This window comes from Eurypyga helias, unplaced genomic scaffold (genome assembly GCF_000690775.1).
Source record: "Eurypyga helias isolate BGI_N326 unplaced genomic scaffold, ASM69077v1 scaffold13375, whole genome shotgun sequence".
Lineage (NCBI taxonomy): Eukaryota > Metazoa > Chordata > Aves > Eurypygiformes > Eurypygidae > Eurypyga > Eurypyga helias.
In genome coordinates this window covers 3,208-28,634 of record NW_010250905.1, presented here as the reverse complement: position 1 = coordinate 28,634, position 25,427 = coordinate 3,208, and the positions used below count along the sequence as shown (strand labels likewise).

General features: G+C 39.5%; 1 protein-coding gene across 1 annotated transcript; it reads left to right on the top strand.

Moving 5' to 3' along the window:
• Positions 1-487: 487 nt before the first annotated feature.
• LOC104505663 (golgin subfamily A member 3-like) lies at positions 488-24,317 on the top strand. Its single transcript, XM_010151831.1, is given in 24 exon segments — positions 488-620; positions 3,956-4,237; positions 5,129-5,241; positions 5,731-6,422; positions 8,142-8,253; positions 8,878-9,116; positions 9,118-9,170; positions 9,781-9,983; positions 10,359-10,496; positions 11,447-11,608; positions 12,434-12,802; positions 13,999-14,076; positions 15,034-15,297; positions 15,781-15,875; positions 16,643-16,859; positions 17,564-17,707; positions 18,344-18,541; positions 19,066-19,182; positions 19,681-19,820; positions 20,647-20,779; positions 20,996-21,118; positions 21,511-21,675; positions 22,298-22,461; positions 24,030-24,317. Coding segments are annotated over 24 exon segments (4,542 nt in total). The 3' UTR covers positions 24,238-24,317.
• Positions 24,318-25,427: the final 1,110 nt, after the last annotated feature.

Sequence of the window (25,427 nt, the reverse complement as noted above, 5' to 3'; positions counted from 1 at the left end):
TCTTGTTGCATCATTACACTGGTGTGTCAATGCTACCAAAAAAAAAGTGATAATAGAAACCCTGTTAAACAGATAATTTCTTATTCACAAAAGCTGGATACTTGATTGTATTTCATTGTCTCTGTTATAACCCCATGTACTGGTTCTGTGCGTTGAAGCTGAGCTAGTGGGTAATCTGTTTAGTAGGGGTAAACTACTTCCCTTTTAACTCGTATTTTCAAAGTTCTAAGAAATTATTTTAAATTTACTACCTCTTGTTTCTAGAGGATGCAGCTCCTTGGTGATTACAACTCTGGCTGCGAGCTGTTTTCGTGATCTGGGATTATCAGCTGCCTGCCGCGCACCGAAAGCTGTGAAGTTTAGAATTGCTCTCCTGTGTAACACCTTGATGCTGCTGTTGCTGATGGAGAGAAACAGGACTTGCTAATTCACTTGGCAGCAAATTATTCAGAAGAAAAACTGTCTGGGGATCTTGATCGTTTCTACCATGGACTCCTCGTCTCTCCAGCAGGACGTTCGCTTGGAGAACAGAAGCAGTAATGGGGCCCCTAGAAGCCCTGAAGAACTCTTGGATTGTAAAGCCAAGTCAGACTTGCCAGTTACAACAGATGAAATTAACAGTAAGTTACTTCATATGCACCAAATAATTTCCTAGTCTTACCCAGGCTTCACTGTTGTGTTGTTCAGGTGATGCTGAAGGACTTTTCCTTGAGGTCAGTAATTTCTGATAAGCAAGTTTGGTGAAGGCTATGGCTCTGTGTATGGGAAAACTGTATTTTGTTTCAAAACTTACTCTTTCAAAACAAAACCCAACAATTAACCTAAGTACTAGTGGCTGTCAGTTGCCTATGTGTTATTCAGGGCATTACTCTGTCTTCTGATAGTGTTTCCCAGAGTGTATACCTGCAGTTCTCTAGAACTAACAGTTCTGAAATTATTGTTACAGAGTAATGTCATGACTGGAGGACTTTATTCTGGCAAAAGGAATTTTCCTAATAAATTAATTTGATTAGGCAAACACCAAGATGTACTTAAAAAGTCTCTCTGAACTTCCAGTTATGGAAGAAAGATGCTGGCATGTACTCCCCAGATGATCTCAAAATAACCTTTATATGTAGACAAGCTCTATAATAAAATAATCATGCAGCTGTTTCCAAGAGACTTGAGAGCACTGATCTGAGCAGATTATACAATCAAACTTAGGTTGGAAGGGACCTCTGTGGGTTGTCTAGTCCAACCTCCTGCACAGCGCAGACCTAGTTTTGAAGCTAGATCATGTTGCTCAGGGCCTTGTGCTGTTCAATTCTGAAAATCTCCAGAGAGCGACATTCAACAGCCTCTCTACCCATTCCAGCATTTAACTGCTTTCATTGTGAAAATTTTTCCATGTATTGAATTGAAATCTCCACGTTTCCACTACAGGTATCTGAGGATACGTTGGTATACAAGGATATGGTGGTAAATGGGTGGAGAGGGTGTGTTCGTTGCGGCTGCGTAGATACACAAAAGTACAGAGGTTCTTTATGTAAAAGGAAGTGATCATGTGATGAATTTGTTAGCCTTCCACCCTCCTCTTGTACCACAGATTTGTCACCTTGTTACAGGCAAGAAAGTGGAGCCCTGGGACTTTATTTGTATTCCTATGCTGCCCGTTACCAGACTGGCAGAGCGTAGTTATATGATGATTCATTCATCTTTTATGAAGCTGGAGATCATGAGGTCCTGTCTTCTCCTGAGCTGGACATTGTCCAAACAATTGAATTGTGGCTTACAAATAGATAGTGTGTCTTTCTACTGTTTTCAATCTAATTGCATCTCCTCCCCCCCGTTCTAAAAAGACCGCAGTTGTATTGACATTGCCACAATTAAATTATTTTAAGGCAGTGTTTAGATTCTGTCTCATGGTCTCAGGAAGTTGCCAGGAAACCATTCCTTGAGAATTTTGCTCCAACATCTCTGGTGTATGTATATCACTCACAGTTGCAAAGATAAAAATGTAAATAAAGTATAAACCTGATACAGTAATAGCTACAGTTTCTGAAAGATGGGCAGAAACAATATTTCTCAATGTGCCGGGTATCTTCTTATTTGTGGCTTCCTGTGGCTATTCTTAGCACTGGCATCAATTTTAAATTTGGGTTGACTCTCTTAGTTTTAAAATGCCTTAAACTCTGATTAGCCATGAAAAAGGCGGTCTCCTGTCCTCTGTCTTCCTTTGCAGCCCTGTTGCACCCATCCCTTCCCTCGTGCCTGCAAGTGTTTTTGTGACCACCTTGTGAACTGATTCAGGCTAAAATGGCCTGAAACCTCAAAATGTTCTCTGCATGGCAAATAAGATACTCAAAAGTGTTTTAATTCAAATTTTAGAGAGCCAGTGGGTCTTGGCAACCTAAGGCTGAAAATTTTATTTTTACCCACGTTCAGTTTCCTCATTCAGTTTCCTCTGAGCTGGTTCACTGTTCGAACATCTGTGCTGGCTTAAGAGAGGACATACCACAGAGGTGGGAACATATGGTTAGGGGTGGAAATTTATCTTTTCCTCTCTAAATTACTCTGAAGTGAAATTTGACTGCACTTAAAAGGAAACCTTTTGCTTTCTTCAATATCAAAAGGGAAAACAATTTAGGAAAACCTTCCTACCTGTCGCTCTTTCCCATATGGCTTATTTAATTTCAGGGTCCACTTTAATGTTCTCCACATGCATGAATGATAATAGCTTTCTTTTTGAATCTTGTGATTCATTATGTACAGGTGGAAAGAAGTTTAATAGCAATATGTTGATGAGCTGCTCTAAATCAATAATTAAAGTTTTATTGAATTGTTGTAATCAACTTTCTGTCTACAGAATATTTCTGCATGTGAATCTTAGAAACACTTAGTTTTGGGAGGATCTGTTTCTCAGTTCTGGTTGATTTGTTTGTCTTTCCCCCCACATGTTTTCTGAGTAGACTTAAAAAACGAAACTGCTTGTTCAAGTCTGTAGCTCTGAGAGGAGGAAAAAATAGGAAGAGGAAACTTGTTTTACTACTTGCAAATACTTTGTGATCATAAAAGTTAAATATTTTTAAGCATCTTTATGAAAAAATAATGACGTTTTCCATATTATTTCAATGAGTTCCGGTTACTCCAGTGATGCATGGTGTGGGAATGAACAGAAAGAGTGGCTATTTCAGTACCCTGCTCACTTAAGACCTATAATAATACATCTAAAGTTAAATACACAGGTCTGTTGCAACAGCAATTTCATAAATGTAAGTAATTCCCAGGCAGGTGAAGTCAAAATCCAAAATATAAACCTATCAGGTGTTGAACTGCTTTTTTCCTGATGAAAGAGAAAAATCCAATGTTTTTAAGTGGGGATAAAATTGGTACTAAAGTCGTTCTTAAATTGCCTTTTAATTGGTAGATTTATCATTTTGATACATGTGAGCTTTGCTATTGTACTTCTGATGAAAATGTCCTATTTGGAAAATTTTACACTTGGTTTAAAATTGAGAAACTCTGCTTGGCCCAGGCTGGAGGTTGGTGTGGTGGATGCTTTCTCCTCGTGCCCAGCAGCATACCAAGTAGCTGAATCATTCAGCACAGGCCCGCAGTCTCTGAGTCTTATTTGTAGTAGTTTGCCGCTCAGTGTGACACAGATAAGTTGCTTATACTGGGTGTTTCGTACTTCTAAGCTAAACAAAGTCCCGTGTGAGGTTTGGAAAATACTTAATGATCACATTTGAGGTCCTGCTTGAAGGCAATGTAGGAAAGCAAATGAGAGGTGCTTGCTCTGTTTTTTTTAAATGAAGAATCGGAAGTCCTTCATAAAATTCCTTCTGCCAGTTGCTGTCATTAGTTATTTCCATATTCTTACAGTCTAAAGGCAATAGTGGTGGCACTGTATGTGGGTGGAGGTGTGAAGATAAATGGGGTGGTGTAAAGTGTAGCTCAGTGTAACTTTCTTTTCCAGCTGCCAGTGTTAACATCAACGAAGTGCCAAATGAAGAGGGAAGTCTGGACATAAACAGCAAAGCGGACAGCTGCCAGAATGGGCCAGAGTCACTCTTCCATGACTCTGCTGTATCTTTTGACCACACCAGCAGTGCACAGGGTCAGGAGTTGTCCCCAGGTGTGACTGGTTTCCATGACAGCCTAAGGAAGTCTCAGGGAACTAGTGCTGAGGGCATAGTTCTTAGAAAAGAAGCTTTGCAGTCTCTCAAACTAAGTCTTCCCATGCAAGAAACTGAATTGTGTAAGCATCTGTTTATGGTGGTGCCCCTGCTTTCTCTTGCTGCATAAAGCTTTTTACTCTGAGCCTGGCTCCAGAATCCTATAACATCATTTAAGCTTGAACTAAACTTCGTTTTTGCAGTAAGCTTTTACTTTGAACTACAGTTCATTTTCTTTCGGTACACCACCCTCTGCTGTGGCTAAGGCATGTGCCTTACTGTTGAAAAATTGCTCTTATGCTGGAGGGGAATTTATGCTTTCTGGGGCTGAAGCTATTCTAATCTTCTTGATTATTAGGTGTAACAAACAGGTGATATTGAAAAGAGGAAGACAGAACAGCAAAGCCAGCTGATTTTAAGCTAAGTAATCAAGGGGGGAAGAGAAGAGCAATAAAGGGGAGAGAAAAGGGAAGCCTTTATATTAAGGTGTCTAGTGCTGTAGGACTTTTCTGAAATAATGATTTTAAAAAACCTTACTATAGGAAAGATTTAATGAGCATTAACAAAAAGAAAGAACAGTTATCTAGGGAACATCTTTCTTTGACCTGCAGGGAATGAGTGGACTGCATAAGTTTTGCCTAGTTTTATAATTTTAGTACTCTCAGAAGTTCAGGACAGGTGAGATTAATGACAGCAATAGGTTTGTTCTTGCTGTGTAATCTCGTCGTACATATATATGTGGAAGAATTGCAGCATTTACAAACTGAGCAATGGAAATACACAGGGTTTATCAATGCTTACACAAGGGTCTATTAGAAGAGGGTCTTCTGAGATGCATGCCACTGGGCTTTCCTTGCGTTCCTTGCTTAAGCATGAAGCATGTTGCTGGTGGTAGAAGGGGCTTTTTGCTTTTGCGTTAAAATTGCCTGTGTTGGAGTTTTCTGTTTGACTGTAAAGGTACCTTTCACTTACAGGCTCAGTAGAGTCTTCGCTCCCACTGGAGAAAGAAGAACAAATAAGACTTCAGGCAAGAAGACGGCTAGAAGAACAGCTCAAACAGTACAGAGTGAAGAGACATCAAGAAAGAGTGAGTACCACATAACAGATCTTACAGATTCAGTGGAAGCTTGAAAACTTTATCCTTTCTGTGCTCTGAATTACCGTTTTCTCTGCTTTAAACATTCAGTAGTTTTTTAAATTTGAGAAAGCACTTTTTTCTTCTGGACATACAAAATTTAGTTCTCTGTTACGTCATCAGTAGTGTACCATTTTGTGTTGCCTAAAGTAGGGGGAGAAAAAAACAAACCCAAAACTTAAGTAACCTAAATGTTAATTTTTTTCCTTCATTTTTAAATTAGCTTTTGGAGTCTACCTTGATCATTTTCAAAATGCATGTACTGAGCCGTGTTAGGGTTGATTGCCGATGTAATTCACCTTATTTATGAAATGATGAATATATTTAAGTATTAATGTGTAATGCTCCACACTTTTACATTGTTCTACAGCAAAATAAGTCTTTGATGCTAATTCAAATGTAGCAATCTGGAATTTATTGTGGACTCTTTGCTTCTTTTAGTCAAATCAGTCTACATCCAAAAACCGGCCCTCCAGCACCCTGGATCCTGAGCTGATGTTAAATCCAGAAATCTTGCCAAGAGCTAGCACTGTAGCAATGACAAAAGAATACTCCTTTTTGCGGACCAGTGTCCCAAGGGGGCCAAAACTGGGTAGCTTGGGACTTCCAGCATCCTCAAAAGAGAGAAGAAGTTCAAAATCTAAGCCCAGTAAGATCCGGTCCTTGGCTGATTACAGAACTGAAGATTCTGGCTCTAGAAACGCTACTGGGAATTTTGTGACTACTGATTTAGCTGGTGGGACTCTGAGGCAAAGCAGAAGTGGTCCAGCATCAGTCGTTTCTGAGATTAGTCTGCCCTCTGACACAGACGATCGAATAGAGAATTCCTCCTTGGCAGGAGATAGCATTTCAGAGTTTGATGGGAGTGAAGTGGGAATGAGGCTGGATGGAAATGAGAGTGACAGCTCTACGTACAGCAGCGTGTCAGGAAAAGGGCTGTGTAACAGTTCACATAACGCAGAAGGCAAACAGGGTATTCCATATACAATAAATGGTCAGAAGATACATCCTGATGCGATGGGGCAATTTCCTTCCATCACTGAGGTGCTACAGGCTGCGGCAGTGGAGCATCAAGCTCAAGAGCAAGAAGTTAATGGGGAAGTACGGAGTAGGAGAGACAGTATTTCTAGCAGGTAAGGAAGATCACTGTACAGTGAGGCCATTATTAGGCATTATACTTGCTTGGAATAGGCAGCCTATTACTCTTACCTACTATCTCTGGATCCAGTTTTAACTTACATTCATCATGATCCAGTCTGTTATTAACTTACAGATTCTAAACGAAACACAGGCCACTTGCCTTGAGTACCTATCTGGGAAAGATACCTTTGGCACTGACTGTGTTTTAAATGTTCTGCTGGCAGCTCCTTCTATCTGTATTTGCTTGGGAAGCAGGCGTTTGTTCACTGATGTGTGATTGGTGTTTAAAGTCTGCAAGTATAGACCTAGCTGGCTCAGTGATACTTACTATCATCCTTTTTCTGATCTGCGCATGTATCTTTTAGACATCAAGTAGTTACGAAATGCCAAGAGTTTTGTCCTAGATACTGTTATCCTCTTCAGTCCTTTAGAATGAGATTTACTTTGTCTCACAAGCTTATGTGTGCATGGTAGGTATTAAACTGCAATTCAGCAAGCAAGTGGATGACTGGCGAAGCCCTTAGCACTGCAGTCCTGTATTTTATCAGTTCTCTGCAGGTGCATGTTTTATACATGCTATTTTTAAAATTACCTTTTATTTTCCTTCTTTGCAATGAAGTGTAATTCCCTGAGATGTTAAGGTAAAATCAGTTGCTGACAGTTATTCCAGCTTAGACTTAATTCTTATAGTAATGAGAGAGAGACATGATCTTGCCCTTTTTCTTTAAACTCTGGCTGTACATCAGGGAAGGAGCATAAGGAATCCCTTATACCAAATACCTGTTTTTCCTTCTTTTGCAGCAGCTGTTGGTATTTCTCAGGCCCTTCCACATTAAAGCAGACAACTGCAGACAATAGTTGTGGAGGTTTTGTGCTCCCGTTACGTCCATTTGTCTGCTTATAAAGGGACATGCAGATACAGAATATTCTGAAGTCAACCATTGCACTTCTGTAAAATAACAAATATATGGATGCCACACTAGATTTAGTTGCTGCAAATACAGAATCATAGAATCATAGAATGGTTAGGGTTGGAAGGGACCTTAAAGATCATCTAGTTCCAACCCCCCTGCCATGGGCAGGGACACCTTCCACTAGACCAGGTTGCTCAAAGCCACATCCAGCCTGGCCTTGAAGACATCCAGGGATGGGGCATCCACAACATCTCTGGGCAACCTGTTCCAGTGCCTCACCACCCTCTCTGTGAAGAATTTCTTCCTGACGTCTAATCTAAACCTCCCTGATTTCAATTTGTACCCATTACCCCTTGTCCTATCACTACAGGCTCTTGTAAAAAGTCCTCTCCCAGCACCCTTGTAGGCCCCCTTCAGATACTGGAAAGCTGCAATGAGGTCTCCTCGGAGCCTCCTCTTCTCCAGGCTGAACAAGCCCAGTTCTCGCAGCCTTTCGACATAGGAGAGGTGCTCCAGCCCTCTGATCATCTTCGTGGCCCTCCTCTGGACTCGCTCCAAGTGGTCAATATCCTACAGGAAACATATGAAACCTTAGCCTTAATATAATTTCTTTATCCCTTTGGATGGTAACAAGGGTTGTTTCACTGTGTTCTGGACCCATCATAAAGCCAGAAAAAATGTCCTAAGTTGTAGGTCACGTGTGGAGTCTGAGTACCTCCTAATTTCAGCTTCACTTTCTTCAACAAGCTGACTGTTGTATTCTAACCCTTTAACTGTGTATGTGATGTCTGTGTGCAGTGTTTCTATGGAAAGCTCTATCGCAGGAACTCATGATGAAATGCTGCAGGTTCTGAAGGAGAAGATGAGACTTGAAGGGCAACTGGAAGCACTCTCACTAGAAGCTAATCAGGTAGAAAGTGAATTTGAATTTCTGTATCTCGCAAATTATATGAATATGTTAATTAATTTTCAAGAGCCTCTTACTCATTACTTGTGGAAATTGTGTTTTGTAAAAACATTGTTAAATACGTTATACGTTAATAAACTAATATACAAAACTTTACAAGGTTCTTTACAGGGATGTTTAAGAGAATAAACTTAAAGGCAGTAAAGTCTTCAAAGGCTTTAAAAGAAGTTGTTATTTAATAAAAAAAGTCAAATTAAAAGAGAGATGATAAACCCAGAGTAATGCTAGAGATGTCTATACAGCTGTATTTTCTTTTGTGTTGAATGATGGTATTACATTTATAATGGAAAGTGTTCTTCCTTAAGATGTGGAAACACGTCTTACTAAAAATCCTGACGTGGTTACTGACCTATAAGGCTATAATATCTTGTCTGTGCTTTCATCTGTATTTTCTTTGACTATCTGAAATACCTGCTAGGTGAGATACCACTTTAGAAACTACTTTTTTACAAGAAAGTGGTCTGTGCCTTAGCAAAAGCCATTTTGCTGGGCACCTTCTTTAATCAGCCATTAATGTATTTTCTCTTCAGACTTCTGTATTTTGACTTTTTTTTGGGACACATTCAGGCTCTCAAAGAGAAGACTGAGCTACAAGCCCAACTTGCAGCTTTGAACATGAAGCTTCAGGCGCAGATGGAGCACAGCCAAAACAGCCAGCAGAAGCAGGAATCTCTGAGCTCAGAAGTGGCCACATTAAAGCAGTCTTGCTGGGATCTGGAACGAGCAATGGCTGACCTGGAAAATACCTTGGAAGCAAAGAATGCTAGTTTGGCTTCTTCAAATAATGATTTGCAGTTAGCAGAGGAGCTTGCTGAAGGTTGAAGATATGCAAAAAAATGTTCTCGCCAGAGACAGCACAGGTGAGACGGTGTGAATGTCAATCTTTAAGAATTGTTATTCCATAAATCATTTTATTCCAACATAATTCTGAAGTCCTGGAGCAAGAAGGAATTTTAATTTAGGTTTCATTGATGTTATACAAATAAAATGGTCCGAATTTGAAGATGATTGTGTTTTATTTTGTGTCACAGAAGTGTCACAGTTTGCAAGCTGCAGCAGCTGACCTGGAAGGGGAGGCATAAATATGTAGTCTAGTAGCTGTTTGACAGTGGGCTAAATGTTTTTGGAAAAATGTACAAATACTGATTTGTAGTGATGACTCTACATGGCAGGATAGCTGCTTCCTGATTTTTGGTTAGTTCATATTTTCTGCCTGTAAGGAATGTTCAATTCTTAAAGAAATGATTAATTTTTTAAAATTTTATTCTGCTTATGACCTGATACCTTGGATTCTAGCACTTCACTTTTACAGGAAAAGCTAAACTTTATGTAATTAGGCATATACTTTTTCAAAAAGAAAGGGAAAAACCCAGAGAAAGCTATGATTATAGCAACAAACCTTGAAAACCTGTGCATAAAAATAGAACAATGGAGTGCACTAGTCCAAGTCCTTTATTTTTATTTTTCTAGTTCATGATCTGCGACAGCAGTTGGCTTCCTTACAGAACCAGCTTCAGAAGGTGCAGTTGGAACGGACCACACTGACCAATAAACTGAAGGCGTCTGAAACGGAAATCACATCCCTCCAAAATGTGCGGCAGTGGTACCAGCAGCAGCTTGTACTAGCACAGGAGGCCCGTGTCAGGCTGCAGAGTGAGATGGCCAATATACAGGTATTACTGTTTACTTGCGTATGGGAGGACTGAGAATCTGTTCTCTTTTTTAAGTCAGTTTTATCCAGAGGACGTTGTTCATGAGCTCAGACAAGGGAGTTGGCCTCACTTAGGTATTCTCCGGGCAGAGAGCAGGCTGGGATGGTGTTTTGGTGTTACTATCATGAGGTGTTGGTTTACATAAAGTCCAAGGCATAAATTTAACCAAAGCTTTTGCCTTCTGTGGATGAAGATCTGCAGTGCCATGAGAAAAGCAGCAGTAGAGATAAGGCATAGATAAATCCAGTGTGACTTTTTTTTCCGAAACTCTTAGATTTGTTGGCCAAATTTTGATTGCTGGTATTAATCTGTGCTTTCTATTTTTCTGTCCATTAGGCTGGGCAAATGACTCAAGCCGGTATGTTGGAACATCTCAAACTGGAGAATGTGGCGCTGTCTCAGCAGCTGACTGAAACCCAGCACAGATCCATTAAAGAAAAGGAACGTATTGCAGCACAGCTACAAAATATTGAGGTACAGTTGTAGGTGGTCTTCGTGAATTATGTTCTGCCTAGGTTGTGTATTTAGGCCTTGCAAACTCAAGGCTGCTCTGGCAAAGTGACATTGAATCTTATGAATTGATTCAAATGCTGCATTATGAAAGCAGTAAATATTTCAGAGCAAATAAATTTGCATGATGTTACGAACAGTAAGAGGGAGCAAGCCATGTGTTTCCCATTCCAAAGTGATACTTGTATTTTCAACTCTGGTATGTGTTTTTAATGTGAATGTTCTCCTTTGCCCATTCAGGAACCTTTTTCAAGAGAAAGCTTCATTGGAAGTTAAACTAAGTCAGTAAAGTAATCTAAAGTAATTCTTAATGTATGAAATTGCTCAGTATACTGAGGTTTGTCCTTCCAGTTGGAAAGATGGGTAAAATCTGAAGTGCAGTACGCTCACTTTCAAAGTACTTAGAACCTTAAATCCCAGTGAATTTCGGTGACACTCCTGCTTCTAAGTCTCAAAGGGCAGTAAAGAAGCAGGCCAGTGGAAGCACCCCATCTCCATTGTTATGAACAGCAGTTGTGTAAATGACAGGAATTGCTATTTCATGGATTGGCTACAGCATCCAAGCAATCTCTTTTTTTCCAGAATTTTTCCAAACAGCTTAATTTTATTAAAGATCTTTTACATCTGGTTTCATCGAGTTTGAAAGGGCATGGTGTTACATCAGAGGAATTCAGATTGTCACAAGTATATGAGACATTCACTGTTATTCTGAAGAGTCTTAAGTATACGGATGGGTGACATCAGTAAAGACACAGATGTGTAAGGCAGGCATAAGAATTTTTTTTTGTTTGTGTCTTTTCTCTAGAAACTTTCTTGGTAATTTACCTTTTTCTTTTCCTCATTTTTTTTCTTTTTCCCTCCCTCTCCCCCTCCATGGAAACAGTAAAAGTTGATTCCTTGCTTTTTCTGTGCAGGCTGACATGTTAGATCAAGAAGCTGCCTTCGTGCAGATCCAGGAGGCTAAAACCATGGTAGAAGAAGACTTGCAGAGAAAATTAGAGGAGTTCGAGGATGAGAAAGAACAGCTTCAGAAAATAGCTGATTCTGCAGCAACACTGGAGCAAGAATTGGAACAGGTAGACTGTTGTTAGGCAACTTCCCAAGGGTTTCAGGGGAAGTACTTACTTGGCTGAAAAGGCAATAGTAAATATATACTGAGCTCTAAACTTTTGAAAACCTGAAAGGTTGCTGCAAATATGAAGTCCATATTGCAGTCACTCTGTCCCAGGTGAAAAGACTCCCATGTTTTTTAACCATCTCAGTAGTTGTGAAATTTCAAAAAAGTACCATTCATGTCTTGTAGATAGTTTTGGTTGTTTTTAGTGAATACAGCATGTGATTATTCTACTAAGTACAGATAAGAAGCACAGAGATGTTCAAACATGAACATGTTCAAAGTTGTTAGGCAGTCAAGATATTATATACACTTCCAGCGTAATAAATCTGCACTTTGCCACAGAGTCCTGCTTTAACCTGGAACATTACAAAGGCAGCACGACAAGGGCTGGAATGAGATGAAGTATGTGATAGCTCAGTCTTACAGCCCATGTAATTATATAGCATTATCATTAATAACACTGAATTTATGCAGTATATCTACTGTGGACACATTTTTCAAATAAAAATTTAGAATACTGTGGATCTTGTTTAAGAATATTTTAGGCTTGTCATTCTGGTCATTGCTTAGCCTGTAAGATTACAAATGCTGCAGAAGACAAATCAGTGCAATTAATAGACCAAATGAAAGAAGTGGCTTAGGAAAGTTAAAATATATATTTTCACCTTCTGCTATTTTGTCCTAGAAACTAAAATACTAGTTAAAATATTTTATTTTTATTGGAATACATTTGCAAAAATAACATTACTTTGTGTTAATTTAATCTTAAAATACTACTTCTTAGGTCAAGTTGACTTTGCATCAGAGAGATCTGCAGCTTGAATCTTTGCAACAAGAACACCTAGACCTAATGAAGCAATTCACTCTGACCCAAGAGACATTGCACACCAAAGAGCAGGCCCTGGATGACCTGCAAACACAGTATGATGAACTGAAGGCCAGATTAGAAGAGTTCCAAAGTGACGTTACTTCTAAAGATGACATGATCCAGTATTTACAGAATGAGAAGATTGTCTTGGAAGTGGCTCTGCAGGCAGCAAAAGCAAGTCAAGAGCAACTTGATGAAGGAGCAGTGTGCCTTGGAGAAAATACAGAAGTAACATCACAAATCTTGGAACAACTGAGGCAAGAAATGGCCATCAGGACAAGCCAGGTAGTGCATCCCTAAAAGTATCTTATTTAAAATAGCTGTGCAGGGAAGTGTTGCCACGGGCACATGATAGAACCAATTACACTAGAGGAGATTTGCTACGTGTAAGTTTGTATACATCTGTAGTTGCAAGATTCAGCCAATGGGAATATTTTAATCAATTCTGTCATTTTTCCCTGTTGGGAAAACTATCTGGCACTTTACATCCTGTTACATCGTTGGTGAGCTTCCCTTGGGATCTGTATGCGTTCATGCATTTGTGTGGTATGGGATGGGAAGCTGATGTTAATCTTGTTCTCTCTGTTTCCGAGAGCCACCATCTTTCTAAAATCTACCAGTTTCAGAAAACAGTAATTTTGAGCATAGATCATGGTTTTGGAAGTAAATTTTAGTGGGCATTTTTTTCTGTGGCGCTATGGACCAAACATCTTCCATATGCAGTAATTTGGTCATGTTTAATTGTGCCTTTTCCCTGTATAATGGGGTTTGCTTTTGCATATTGTTGTATACCAACTGAGGCTTCTTTCTACTCACCCAACTATTTTACAAGATCAGGTCTAAAGCATAGCCTTATTCTTAGTATTCTGGCTGCTTTAAATTACTGTGATTCTTCCTTTCACACTTTAGATTCATAGTTGTGTAGCATGCTCTCCATCTTTTAGAGCATCCAAGCTCCATAGCAAGAGCTTTCTTGTTGAATTTTGGTAATGAAAAGTTCCTGATAATCTTTAGAGATTTTTATTTTTTTAATGAAGATGATAATGGGACTTGATATTATTACCAATAGAAGTATTGGTAGAACTACTATGGAAGTATTTTTAACATGGAGATTTCATTGTTCTTCCGTCAAAGAACCAGCTGGTTTCTTCATCTGATCATCATGCCTGTGTGAATGGGTGCCATCTAGATACAGCATGTACACTGATGCTGCATACTAAAACTTTAATGGTGGGATAAGGGGAGTTCATGCATTCCTGAGGGCTGACAAGGCTCACTCTGTGGTCACCTGTGTGAATGTATTTCTGTATAAAATGCTGTGTTGTCTAACACCACCACTGAGATGCCTAGTCAGAAGCAGGATCCTCATTAGATTAGGCAACTGGTACAAGCATAGCAAAAGATCCTGTCACTGCCTGAAATAACGCAGAAATGAGATTTGGCACGTAAAGGAACATGTTTGGTTTCTTCCCCTCTGGCAGGTAGAAAATCTGCAACAAGAAAATGCAAGCCTTAAAAAACAGGTTCAAAAATTGAAGGAACAGTTTCTGCAGCAGAAGGTAAGCAAAAGCAAACTATTTCAAAGAAATAAAATCAAGGAACATAACTTTTTTACAGTGAAGGCATGTACTTCTTAGGGGTTTGTGAGGAGACTTGAATCAATTTTTTGTGTCAGAGAACTTTGTGACACAATTATACAGTTTCTGTAGTTCGTACAGTGAATTTTTATCTGTAACTAAAGTAGATCCACCAACCACTTCATGTTTTCATTGGACTTCAGGGAGTTTACCAAATGTTCCACCATATAAAATCTCTCTCTGGTTAGTTGATGCTAGGTTTGCTTTTGCAAAAGCACTCATGAAAATCTTCGAGTGTCATCATTTTCCTGCAGCTTTGAAAATGATAGTTGCTTCAGTAATTAGATGGAAAATAAGTGCTTTATTGCAAATTTTATTCTGAATTCACAGAGTTTTGAAACATTAATTTGAAATTGAGATGCCATTAGTGTTGCACGTATATGTGTCTTTTGAATAGCGTGGCACCATTAATTTAATTTACTGCTTGATTGCTAATTAACCTAATGCTAAGGGTTGTTTTAGCTTGTTAGGTGTATATTTGGGATGGCTGTTTAAACTGCCAGTCGCAGTTAAGCCTTCTTCTTATGGCAGAAGTTATTAATTGTGTGCACGGGATGGTTAATTTTTTACAATTAGTTTAGTTTTTTTAAAAAAGGCAGGTAATCAGGGCAGTTCCATAAGGACTGAAGAAGAGTATCCCATACTGCAGTAAACAGAGGGGTTTTTATGAATTGCTGATACATCGTGGTATTTGGTATCTGAGCTTAGACAAAAATCTTTGAACCAGAGTAAATACGTTACAGAAAATGATGCTGGTTTGTATTCTTTGATACTCCCCCTCCCCTCAGACTAAAATACTATCAGTAAATACTTTACAGTGAATTCCCTTTACGTTTGTCAAGCTGTAACGGCTGTCCTCTTGAAACCCTTGTGTCCAAGGTAATGGTGGAAGCTTACCGAAGAGATGCAAGTTCTAAGGACCAGCTGATCAGCGAACTGAAAGCTACAAAGAAGCGGCTGGACTCAGAAGTGAAAGAGTTGAAACGAGAGCTACTGAAAGTTCAAGCTGATAAACAGTCACTGGAGTCTGAACATTCAAAACTACAGAGGGAAGTATCTGAGGTTCACCGGCAGATGGTGGAGATAGAAAATCATCTTCAGTCGGTGCAGAAAGAACGAGACGATATGGAAACACGTCTACAGGTACGGAGAAGGTGTTAAACTTTGGACTTTGACAGTGTTACATCTAGGATATGTTGCTATTTCTATTAACTTTGGAGACAAACAGAACGACCAGCTGCAAGTTAAGGTTCTTAAGCATATACCTACCAACACTCCGTAAATACATGACTGCTTACTAAGGTCTCATGTAAGTAGGTGGGGAGAAACATGCTATGGGCGTGGTAAAGGTATGATGCAGAAGCCATTGCCTTGGTCCCACAATGAGCTCCATCTGAGAACAAAGACCAGACTAGAACTTTGTTCAAATACGTCATGGAATTGGCCACAGAGGAAGGACTTAGAGAAGAAATAAAAGGGAAATTGAAAGGAGGTGGAGAACCTTGGAATAGTTCATATTTAGAGACAGAAGTAATTTTGAAACTTCATGCTTTTTATAATATTTTAGAATACAGCAAACATGCTTTTGTTCTTACTCTCATGGGTGTGTTTTTCTTTCTTACAAAGTCTTTGCAGTTCGATAAGGAACAAATGGCATCCCTTTCTGAGGCAAATCAGGCATTAAAACAACAAGTGGAACAAATGCAAGAAGAAGCAAAAAAGTAAGTGTTCTTTTATCACAAACAAAAGAACCGCAGCATTTGTTTTTCATACTCACCTTTTTAGCAGTCAGTCATTTTAGTATTCCCTAGTCTTTCATTTGGGAAATTTAAGTAGTCGTAGAGTGACATCTGTCGCGAAGTGTTGGTTGTATGCTACACCAGAGTTGTGGTTTCTCCTCTGATTCACTTATGCTGTTAACCAACAGTCGCTGACACACAACACACATACTGGAGCTAATCCTAATTGCCGTTCACTGAGTTTTAGCCTTGGCTAGCTAGAATGTTGGCATTCATGAGAATCGTTGTTTTTTTTTTTTTTTCCCCTCCTCACTGGCTATCACAGGGTTTTTAAGATACCTGACATATCCCCTGAGGATCTCTATTAGATTGCATTCTTACTTTAAATTCTGTGTTATTTTTAGAGAGAGAGTAGTATATATTCCTTCATGTTGGAGTTTTAATAATTCTGACGAAGACCTCTTAATTTCCTTAAGTATTTTCCTGGAATGTTATCAAGGGTATTATCTTGATTTGTGAGAGCGGCTTCATGGTACTTTGCTAGCCAGAGTTAAACCACGACATCTTGCAAAGGGCTAAATTGCACCTTACCAACCTGATGGCTTTCCCTGATGAGGTGGGGGACTCTGGGACAAGGGGAGAGAAGTAGATGTTGTGTTTTTGTTGGGCCATGTTAAAAATTAATCTTTTAGTACTGTTTCCAGGCAGTCTTTGTTTTACCTGGTGTCTTGCTTTTCCTTTCAACCCAGGGCCATTACTGAGCAGAGACAGAAAATGAAGTGCTTAGGATCAGACCTGACAAGTGCTCAGAAAGAGATGAAAGCAAAACATAAAGCCTATGAGAATGCAGTCAGCATTCTTAGTCGTCGGCTTCAGGAATCTCTTGCTGCAAAGGAATCTGCTGAAGCGGAGTTGAGCAAACTAAAAGCACAAATCACTGATGGTGGAAACAACCAGATTGCTCAAGTATGCAGATGTCTCTTAACATTGTTAGTACAAAGATAGAGCTCTCTTGCTATTAAATCCAAGTCTTGAAATATTATTTAACACAGAAGTGGTGAAAATATGTGGAATATAAAGCTAGATAAAAACATGGTATCAGTGTTGAATTTTCTTAACTACATCTGAGAGGGGTGATTTGACAGGCTTTGGTTTGGTTGGTGGTTTGTGGGGTTTTGTTTGATTAGTGGTTTGGTTTTTTTTAATTTTATCTTTGAGGTTACCAATTGTAATCTAAGATGAAGAGGACAATCAGCCTTAATGCTAAATTTCCTGATTAATTTTTATTGTTGGCTGGGTTTTATTTTGGGTTTTTTTAAAGACTCTGTATCTAAAGATTCCAAAATTCTAAGTCTTACTGCTTTTTTCCCACAGTGAGAGTTAAAAGTTCTTCTGGGTGGCCATAACTTACTCATATATGTTATGCCTGTGATAAGAAAATTAATTTACTGGGGGAAGCTCCAATTCCTTGGACCACTGGAGCAGTATATCAAATACAGTAACAGCAGTAGTTGGACGCAAGGGTGGAAGGCTCTGAGCAAGACCTTTACGGGAAGCACTAGCACCTCATTTAACATTTGCTAGAGAAGTAGACTTTTTTTGAGAAAAACAAAACTACTCCTCTAGATGGGCGAAATACTAATCATGCTTGTTGATCCCTTTGTCCTTAGGAAAGGATTCAAGCTCTGGAGACAGAATTGCAAGCTGTTAGCAGCAGTAAGTTGATGCTGGAAAAAGAGTTGCAAGAAGTGATTTCACTTACCAGCCAGGAGCTTGAAGAATACAGAGAGAAAGTGCTGGAACTTGAAGATGAGGTGATTGCTTGAATTTGCATGGTAGATGGGAAGGTGACAGTAAGAAGTGCCTCAGGCAGGGAAAAATTTAGTACCATTGTTTTATTTCAGCAGTGCAGGAAATCGGAATCTTACATAGGAAACATGGTGTCAGTGACACTTGCTATGTTTGCTGGCTTGTGCTGGTTCTTTGTGGTTTCATGAATCATTGTCGTATAGGGGAAAAAGAAGATTAGAGAGAAAAGTAGTTCCTATAATAGATACCAGCTGTGTCTGGTCACAAGATGGTGAGGATGCCTGAATCATTATCCTGTGAAACCATTTAGAGTCACGGATGCTCAGTGATTTGAGGGCAGGATGGCAGTGGTCAGTTGTAGAGTGGCACAAAAAAATTATGCGTTATCCACTACTCTTGATCTGCACCTGAACAGTACTTCTGGACTCTGCTTTCTAGCAAACATTTTAGTGCAAAAGGAAAAAATACCTAACTGGACTTGTTTTGAAGTGTTCATTTATAAAAGAAGGGGGGGAAAAAAAAAAGAAATCCCACTCTGGGAAAGCAAGACATTTAATGATTTTAGCTCGCAGCGTATTTGTGGTAATAATCTGGAGTTGTTTGGTTTTGTTAGTTTGATTTGTTTTTTTCTTTGGCTGTAGCTTCAGGAATCTAGAGGCTTCAGGAGGAAGATAAAACGGTTAGAAGAAATTAATAAGAAGTTGGCCCTTGAACTGGAGCATGAACGTGGAAAACTTACAGGTCTTAGTCAGTCCAACGCCGCTTTGCGGGAGCACAACAATATCCTAGAAACGGCATTAGCAAAAAGAGAGGCAGACTTGGTGCAGCTGAACCTACAGGTATTTGACCTTTCGATACAGTATCTTCAGACGTTTCTGACAACAGGATGTGGACGCCTCTCGTGTGATAGAAAGTTGGTGCATTTTCTCCAGATTTGGGTCTCCCGTGTGATGTGTAACAGCAGTAACAGAGGGGGCTGAGCAAGAGATCAGAAAAGAGACTTTGCACTAAACAGAGCTGTTTTTTTCAGAGAAAAACCCAAATCACACTAAAGCATTTGCAGTAATGGAAGTGTGGCTCACTTTAATTAGTTGGAACATGCAAACTGTTACGTATGCATTTACCGAGATGAGCGATTTTTATGCCAATAGTGATATATTTGCGGGGTATATAGGCAATGAGCTACCATTTAACCCTAGCTACTTCCAAGGTTGAATGGTGCCATGAGGAAAAAGGTATCGGGGGACAGCAGAGAGAAATCTTGCAGTCCCTGCATTGGCTTGTGTTTATACTTCCTCTACTGGCATTTCAGGTCTTCCAGTGAGCCCCAAAATGAGCGTTTGTTTTTTGTGATGTGATACAGGTTCAGGCAGTCCTAAAGCGGAAGGAGGAAGAGGATCAGCAAATGCAACAACTTATTCAAGCTTTACAGGCTTCCTTAGAGAAAGAAAAGTCAAAAGTTAAAGACCTTAAGAAGCAGGTAATGGCTCATTTTTTGTTGTATTTACTTAAAAGGTGATTTAAATATAAAGTATTTGAGAAGTAGCTTGAACTAAAATCTAAGCTTTATCATAGACTGCTTCCTGCAGGGCATCTGTCAGGATGGCCAGTGGGTGCAAGATCAGTTATGTCTTTCCTGTTGCGCCCTGCATTAGGCATACTTAGTGACTACCAGAACAGTTCCATTATGACTTGTAATAAATACATGAGACATATCCTGAAGTGATGGTACTTCATCCAAAAATTCACAATGAACTAGTATTCTGGCCAACGTGCTTCTTCCACTAGAAACAGTTATTACCTGCCATTTGCACGAGTAAGGATAACAACACTAATAATTTTTTAGACAAAAATAGAAGTGTAAACAGCTGCAGAACTTCCTTCTTGATTTCTTTTGTACCCCTTTCGCCTAACTCCCTGTGTGGTTTACCTGCAGTGCTAAACCAAAGAAAAATTGCACCTTTTTTGTTCCTCGTAGGAAGCAGCAGCCAAAGCAGATGCAGCACATAACCGCCGTCATTACAGAGCTGCTGTGCTTGAGCTCACTGAAATCAAGAAAGAGCTACATGCCAAAGAACTGCTTGTGCAAGCCCTTCAGGTTGAAGTGGACAAACTGCAGTAAGTACATGTTCAAGTTCTTAGAGAATAGTAAAAACATCCTCTGGAAAAAAAAACCAAAACATACATTAGTGAATTTTTGCTTTTACCACTCTGGAGGGGATTATGTGGAAGTAGAACACGAGCTGAACCTGACCATAAGATGCATGTTTGGACTCCAGGAGAATACTTGGATTTTTTTTGTCTCTTCATAATTGAGTTACACCTGAAGTTCACTGTATTTAGGCTTCACCATTTGTCTTTTTTTTTTACAGTCTCAACACACATTTCTATTATTTCATGTTACTAGTAAGCATTAACACTTCATATATGTCCTATTATTCCTCTCTTTCACACCCCTGAGGAACTACATAGAGGATGAATTTGATTGTTGAATATATTCCACAACATATTCAGATTCAATTGGTTTTCTTGTATAGAAGATAATTTCTTATAATTTAAGAAAATGTCAGACCTACATGTGAATGGATTTAAGCTTAACCCTATGCCTCCCAAAACAAAAGTAGAATTGCTGACAGGTGGCTGGTTGGTTTGTTTGGGTTTTGGTTTTTTTAATCTGTTGTAACTGGACTATTACCAGTGCTCAAGGATTTTTTTTTTTTTCCTTTTTGGCAATATGCAATGATATATTCATACATCTGTCTCACATAACATCTTTGTGATTTAATTCTTGCGGTGAATGTGTCAGCAAACTTTCGGTCACAGCTAGAACTGATCAGGTTCCGTGCGCTGTCATGTCATTTATGGTTACCCAGCTCACCCAGTGAAGTACATGTTTTAGGGGACAGATTGAATAACTGCTGTGTCTGTTAATCCTGCTGTGCAGGGTGGAGGACGAAAAGCATTCCCAGGAGGTATCACAGTTTCAGCAAGAGCTGGCAGAAGCCAGGTCTCAGCTCCAACTTCTGCAGAAAAACCTGGATGACAAGCTTAGTGAAGGGCCTGTGGTAAACCAAGAGGTACAAATTGCACATTTACTCTGTTTATTCGTATTTATGATGTGTTGTATGACTTCCTTTGTCTTTAATTCAGCATTTTTTAATGACCTTTTTCTAGGTTTTCTTAGAACCAGAAAGGGTTTATGTTTCATAATAACATATTTCAGATTTTGTGGTTAATTGCACCTATAGATAATTCTAAAGATTTTTTTTTTTTTTTCCCCCACCCCCTGGTAGGTGGAAGATCTCAAGTGGGAAGTAGAACAAAAAGAACGGGAAGTTGAAACACTTAAACAGCAGTTGGATATGAGTGAACAGCGCAGCCACAAGGAGTTAGAAGGGATACAGGTTGTCTTGCAGGTATCTAATCTAGCTGGTGGAGATTCTGATGGATAACTGATGTTGCTGTAGGAGGATAATTAAAACCAGTATTTTTATTTTTTAAAAGCATACTTCTACTGCTACCGTACTGATACTTTTTTTAAAAATAACTTGCAGTGTCTTGTCTTTTCTCAGTTTACTTTGACTGTACTGTTAGCTTCTTATTTTCTTGACCTTACACCATTGAAATAGGCTACTGACTTTTTTTTAAATCTAGTTTCTGGTTTCCTGCCAGGGCAAATTGGTTTCAAATGGCAGTTTTATGTGGTGTTTCTTTTCCTCGTTTCCCCTGGAAACTGAAAAACATTCTATTAGTTGGCTGGAATTTTTATACTGTTTCCCTGTATCATGCTGATTCTCTTCCCATTTAGAATATCAAAACTGAGTTGGAAATGGTGAGAGAAGACCTGTCAGTGACTCGGAAGGATAAGTTTATGCTGCAGGCTAAAGTGACTGAACTGAAGAACAGCATGAAGTCACTACTGCAGCAGAACCAGCAACTGAAGTTGGACCTGAAGCATGGCAAGATGAAGAAGGTATTTAAATTGGAAAAATACATGTTGTAGGGTACTGGTAGATTATCTGCTCATGATCTTTAAAGTACAAGAAAATACTCTGCTGCGGGAAACCTGGTGAAAACTGAACTGAAATTCCTGCCTGTGATACAGACTTACGGATGTTCTGCTCTTTAAATGATAAATACAGGATGATTTGCAGGCAAAAGAAACTGTACTCATCTTGACTAACCACCTTTTGCTTCAGAAAGCTTTGTGTTTAGCGTATTATCTCACATTTATGCTTTGACTTCAAATAATAAAGCAAAAAAGTAGCACTTGAATAATGAATCATGGGCAAATATGGAGTTAATACCTTCTTAATGTTCATGTCTCTGTCCTCTCCATACTATCTAGTTTTTCACCCTTCCACAGTTTCAAAAGGTAATTATTCATGGTTTCTTTGTGATTTGCTATTAGCACACAGAAAATGCAGTAATAGTGGATCTCTTGCTCTTTCCATCCCTGAAGTAATTTGGTCACTTAGCAAGACAGTGTGCTTGATTCCTGCTCCATAATGCAGATATGTACATCACACAGTAGTAGTTACACTGATGAAATAACTTAATTGTATTTCCGGCTCTCCTTATTTTCTTTTAACCAGAGGAAGGAACTGAAAGGCGAGAATAACTCTTCAAATCCTGTGACTCCAGTCAAGATTCCTGATTGTCCAGTGCCTGCTGCCTTGTTGGAAGAACTGCTGAAACCATCAACAGCTGTGAGCAAGGAGCCTTTAAAAAATCTCAACAGCTGTCTCCGGCAATTGAAGTATGTCTTGTTATTTTCAACCATACTAAATAATCTCAAAAATGTTTCCAAGAAACCAGCTGCCAGCCTAAGGAGAAAAGGATTTGTAAAATGATTTCTTTTCCTCTTATTGGGACTATATTTAGGACAGGAAGATGTTCCGTCACTGTGAGTGCTTGCTTATATGGTAATGAAATAGGGAAATAAGCCTTTACAATAAACTAGACAAAATGTCCATCCTAAATCCTACACAGCAGAACAAAAAAGGGAAAAAAAAAAAACCACTGGCCAACCGATGCATAGCCAGTTCCCAAGCAGCAATGGCAGGAAGTTATTTCTGGCTGTTCTTGCTGGCAGAAAAGCTGGTGTTTCTCTCTTCACAGCAGCAGAAAGGCTGCTTGTGATAGGAACCCAAGCAGAAATCAGTAAGAACAGAGGGAGTTTATTCTGCCAAAAACGTGCTCAGATTGTTCCTTACTAGGTTGCACATGAGATACTGAGCAGGAAAGCTACAACTTCAGGGAGATGAGGAGTTAGGGTTATTAGAACTGAGCTGCTATTATCACCTCAGTTGATGTTTGAGGGGAGTGATCCTGTACTACCAGCCTAGTCGATTTGCTAAGCTGGTGTCTCACTCAGGTCATAATGCATTTATCTAGTTTACGTCTCCCTGCTGCTTCCCTCACCTCTACCTCCCATATTGTCTTTCACACCTGTAAGACTACCAGGTTCATCAAGTTGCAGTCACTTTGCTGAGGAAACAGTGCTGCATCATCCCTGGCAATGAGTATGTGCAGCAAAGCAGCTGCTGCACTGTTGGTCCGTATTTTTGAATTAAGCATGTTGTATTTGTTTTGCTCTTAAAAGACAATTCCTAAGCTTCTTACATACTTTTTTCTCTTGTATACAGCTGTAGCTTAGATAGTCTTGGAGTAGTGTCATGGTTTAGCCCCAATCAGCAGTCAAGCACCACACAGCTGCTTGCTCAGCTCCCCCCACCCCCAGTGGGATGAGGGAAGAGAACTGGAGGAAAAAGATCAGAGAACTCATGGGTTGAGATAAAAAGTTTAATAATTGAAAATAAATTAAATAGTGATACTACTACTATCTAATGAATACATATACATATAGTACTAGTAATAATGATAACATGTAATAGAAAAAGGAAAAAAAAACCCCACTGGCCAACCAATGCCCAGCCTGTCCCCAAGCAGCGACTGCTCCTCCCTGCCACCTCCCCCAGCTTCCATACCAAGCGTGACATTTGGTGGCATGAAATGTCCCTTTGGTCAGTTCGGTCAGCTGTCCGGGCTGTGTCTCTGTGCCCCCTCCCTGTGACAGGGGCAGTATGAGAAACTGAAAAAGTCCTTAGTTCAATGTAAACCTTGCTTGGCAACAGCTGAAAACATCAGCATGGCACAAATCAAAACACAGCCTCATACTAGCTACTGTGAAAATGTTAACCTTGTCTCAGCCAAAATCAGCACAAGTAGGTACCAAGAATTAGAAAAGTAATTTTCTGCTGTTGCAGTTAGCAGCTAGCTTTCTGCTTGTTCATTTTTCCTTTTTGTTCTTCATACTTTCAAAAGGCAAGAGATGGACAGCCTTCAGCGTCAGATGGAGGAGCACACCATTACAGTACATGAATCAATGTCTTCGTGGACTCAGATCGAGGGGCAGCTAACGGACCTTACCTCTGCCAGTCCTGCAGCTGCATCAGAGCAGCAGGGCATGCCTGCTGTAGGTGAAGACACACAGAATTGTAGTGTTAGTGACAAGGAAGCTTTGACACTATAACCTCGTCAGTTGTCTTTCTTCCTATTGCTTTAAGTATGTAAACAAATCTTTATCGAAATTATTTATTTCATTTTTAAAAATGCTGTTCAGAATTGTGCTTTTGCCTGTAGAAGCAAAGGGCATGGTTTTGAGAAACTGGTGTAATATTAAATGCAGAACATGCTATGCCAAGGGTTTGTTTAAAACCGTACCATAATAATTCTGTCATTTTGGGACTGCCAAGTGGGAGATCGAGCTCACTTTGGAGTTTAGTGAGGGAGTCGGATGAAGGTTTAAAATGCGTTCGAGAGGAACATCTGGTTGCAGGGTCTGTATTTGTTCAGTCAGCCTGAGTTTAAGGGATGACTGTGAATTATGTAACATCTGGGGTTTGGTGGCTTTTTTTAATTTGGGTGCGGGGTCCTCAGTCTTGGGTTGTATCCAAATCACAGGGAAAAATAAGTTCTGCTCACGTTCAGCCATTAGCAGTGATTGAGAACTGGATATTCCGAGCATCTTCACACCTCCTTCCTATAATCTCTATTTTTGAAATTCAGATTACAGATATCTGTATTGAAAGAAAAAAAAAATTCAAGCCATGAAGGTGACCTCTGACCTACAGCAAAACAACCAAGCCTGTAAAGACAAGCAGCGCAGACCAGTATGTACCTTCTGGCAGATTTGCCTGGGATGTTTTCTGAAGTATCACGTTTTCTCTTGCAGTCGCAGGCCAGTAGGGAGCTTTGCTTCACTGCACAGACACTTCTTGCACCTTTTTAGTTCAATTTTGAAGTAGGCACCCTTGAAAAAGGTATGCGTGTAATATTTATACATATATATATATGAAAAGAAATCATAATTTTCTGACTCTGAATATCTGTTTTAATATGCTTATATACTGTAAGTTAAGGCTGACATGAGGGTTTTTTGTTACTGTCATTGTTTTAATTACCTTTAAGTTTCTTGTTTTTTGACATGCTGTATAAATGGCTTAGGGAAATTAGCCCCTAAAGCCAGAGCTTTTAGAAATGTAATTATTTTAACTTTAGAAGACAAAATTCTAATGCCTCTAAAATGATTTTATTTAGCTTTATCTTCTCCCACACACTTCCCCGACTTTGTGCACCCTATGTGACAAGGTGTCCACCGTGAATGGACACGTCGGTACTGTGGCAGCCCCTCTGCAGAGCACTTTGACCCCCTTTAGGTTC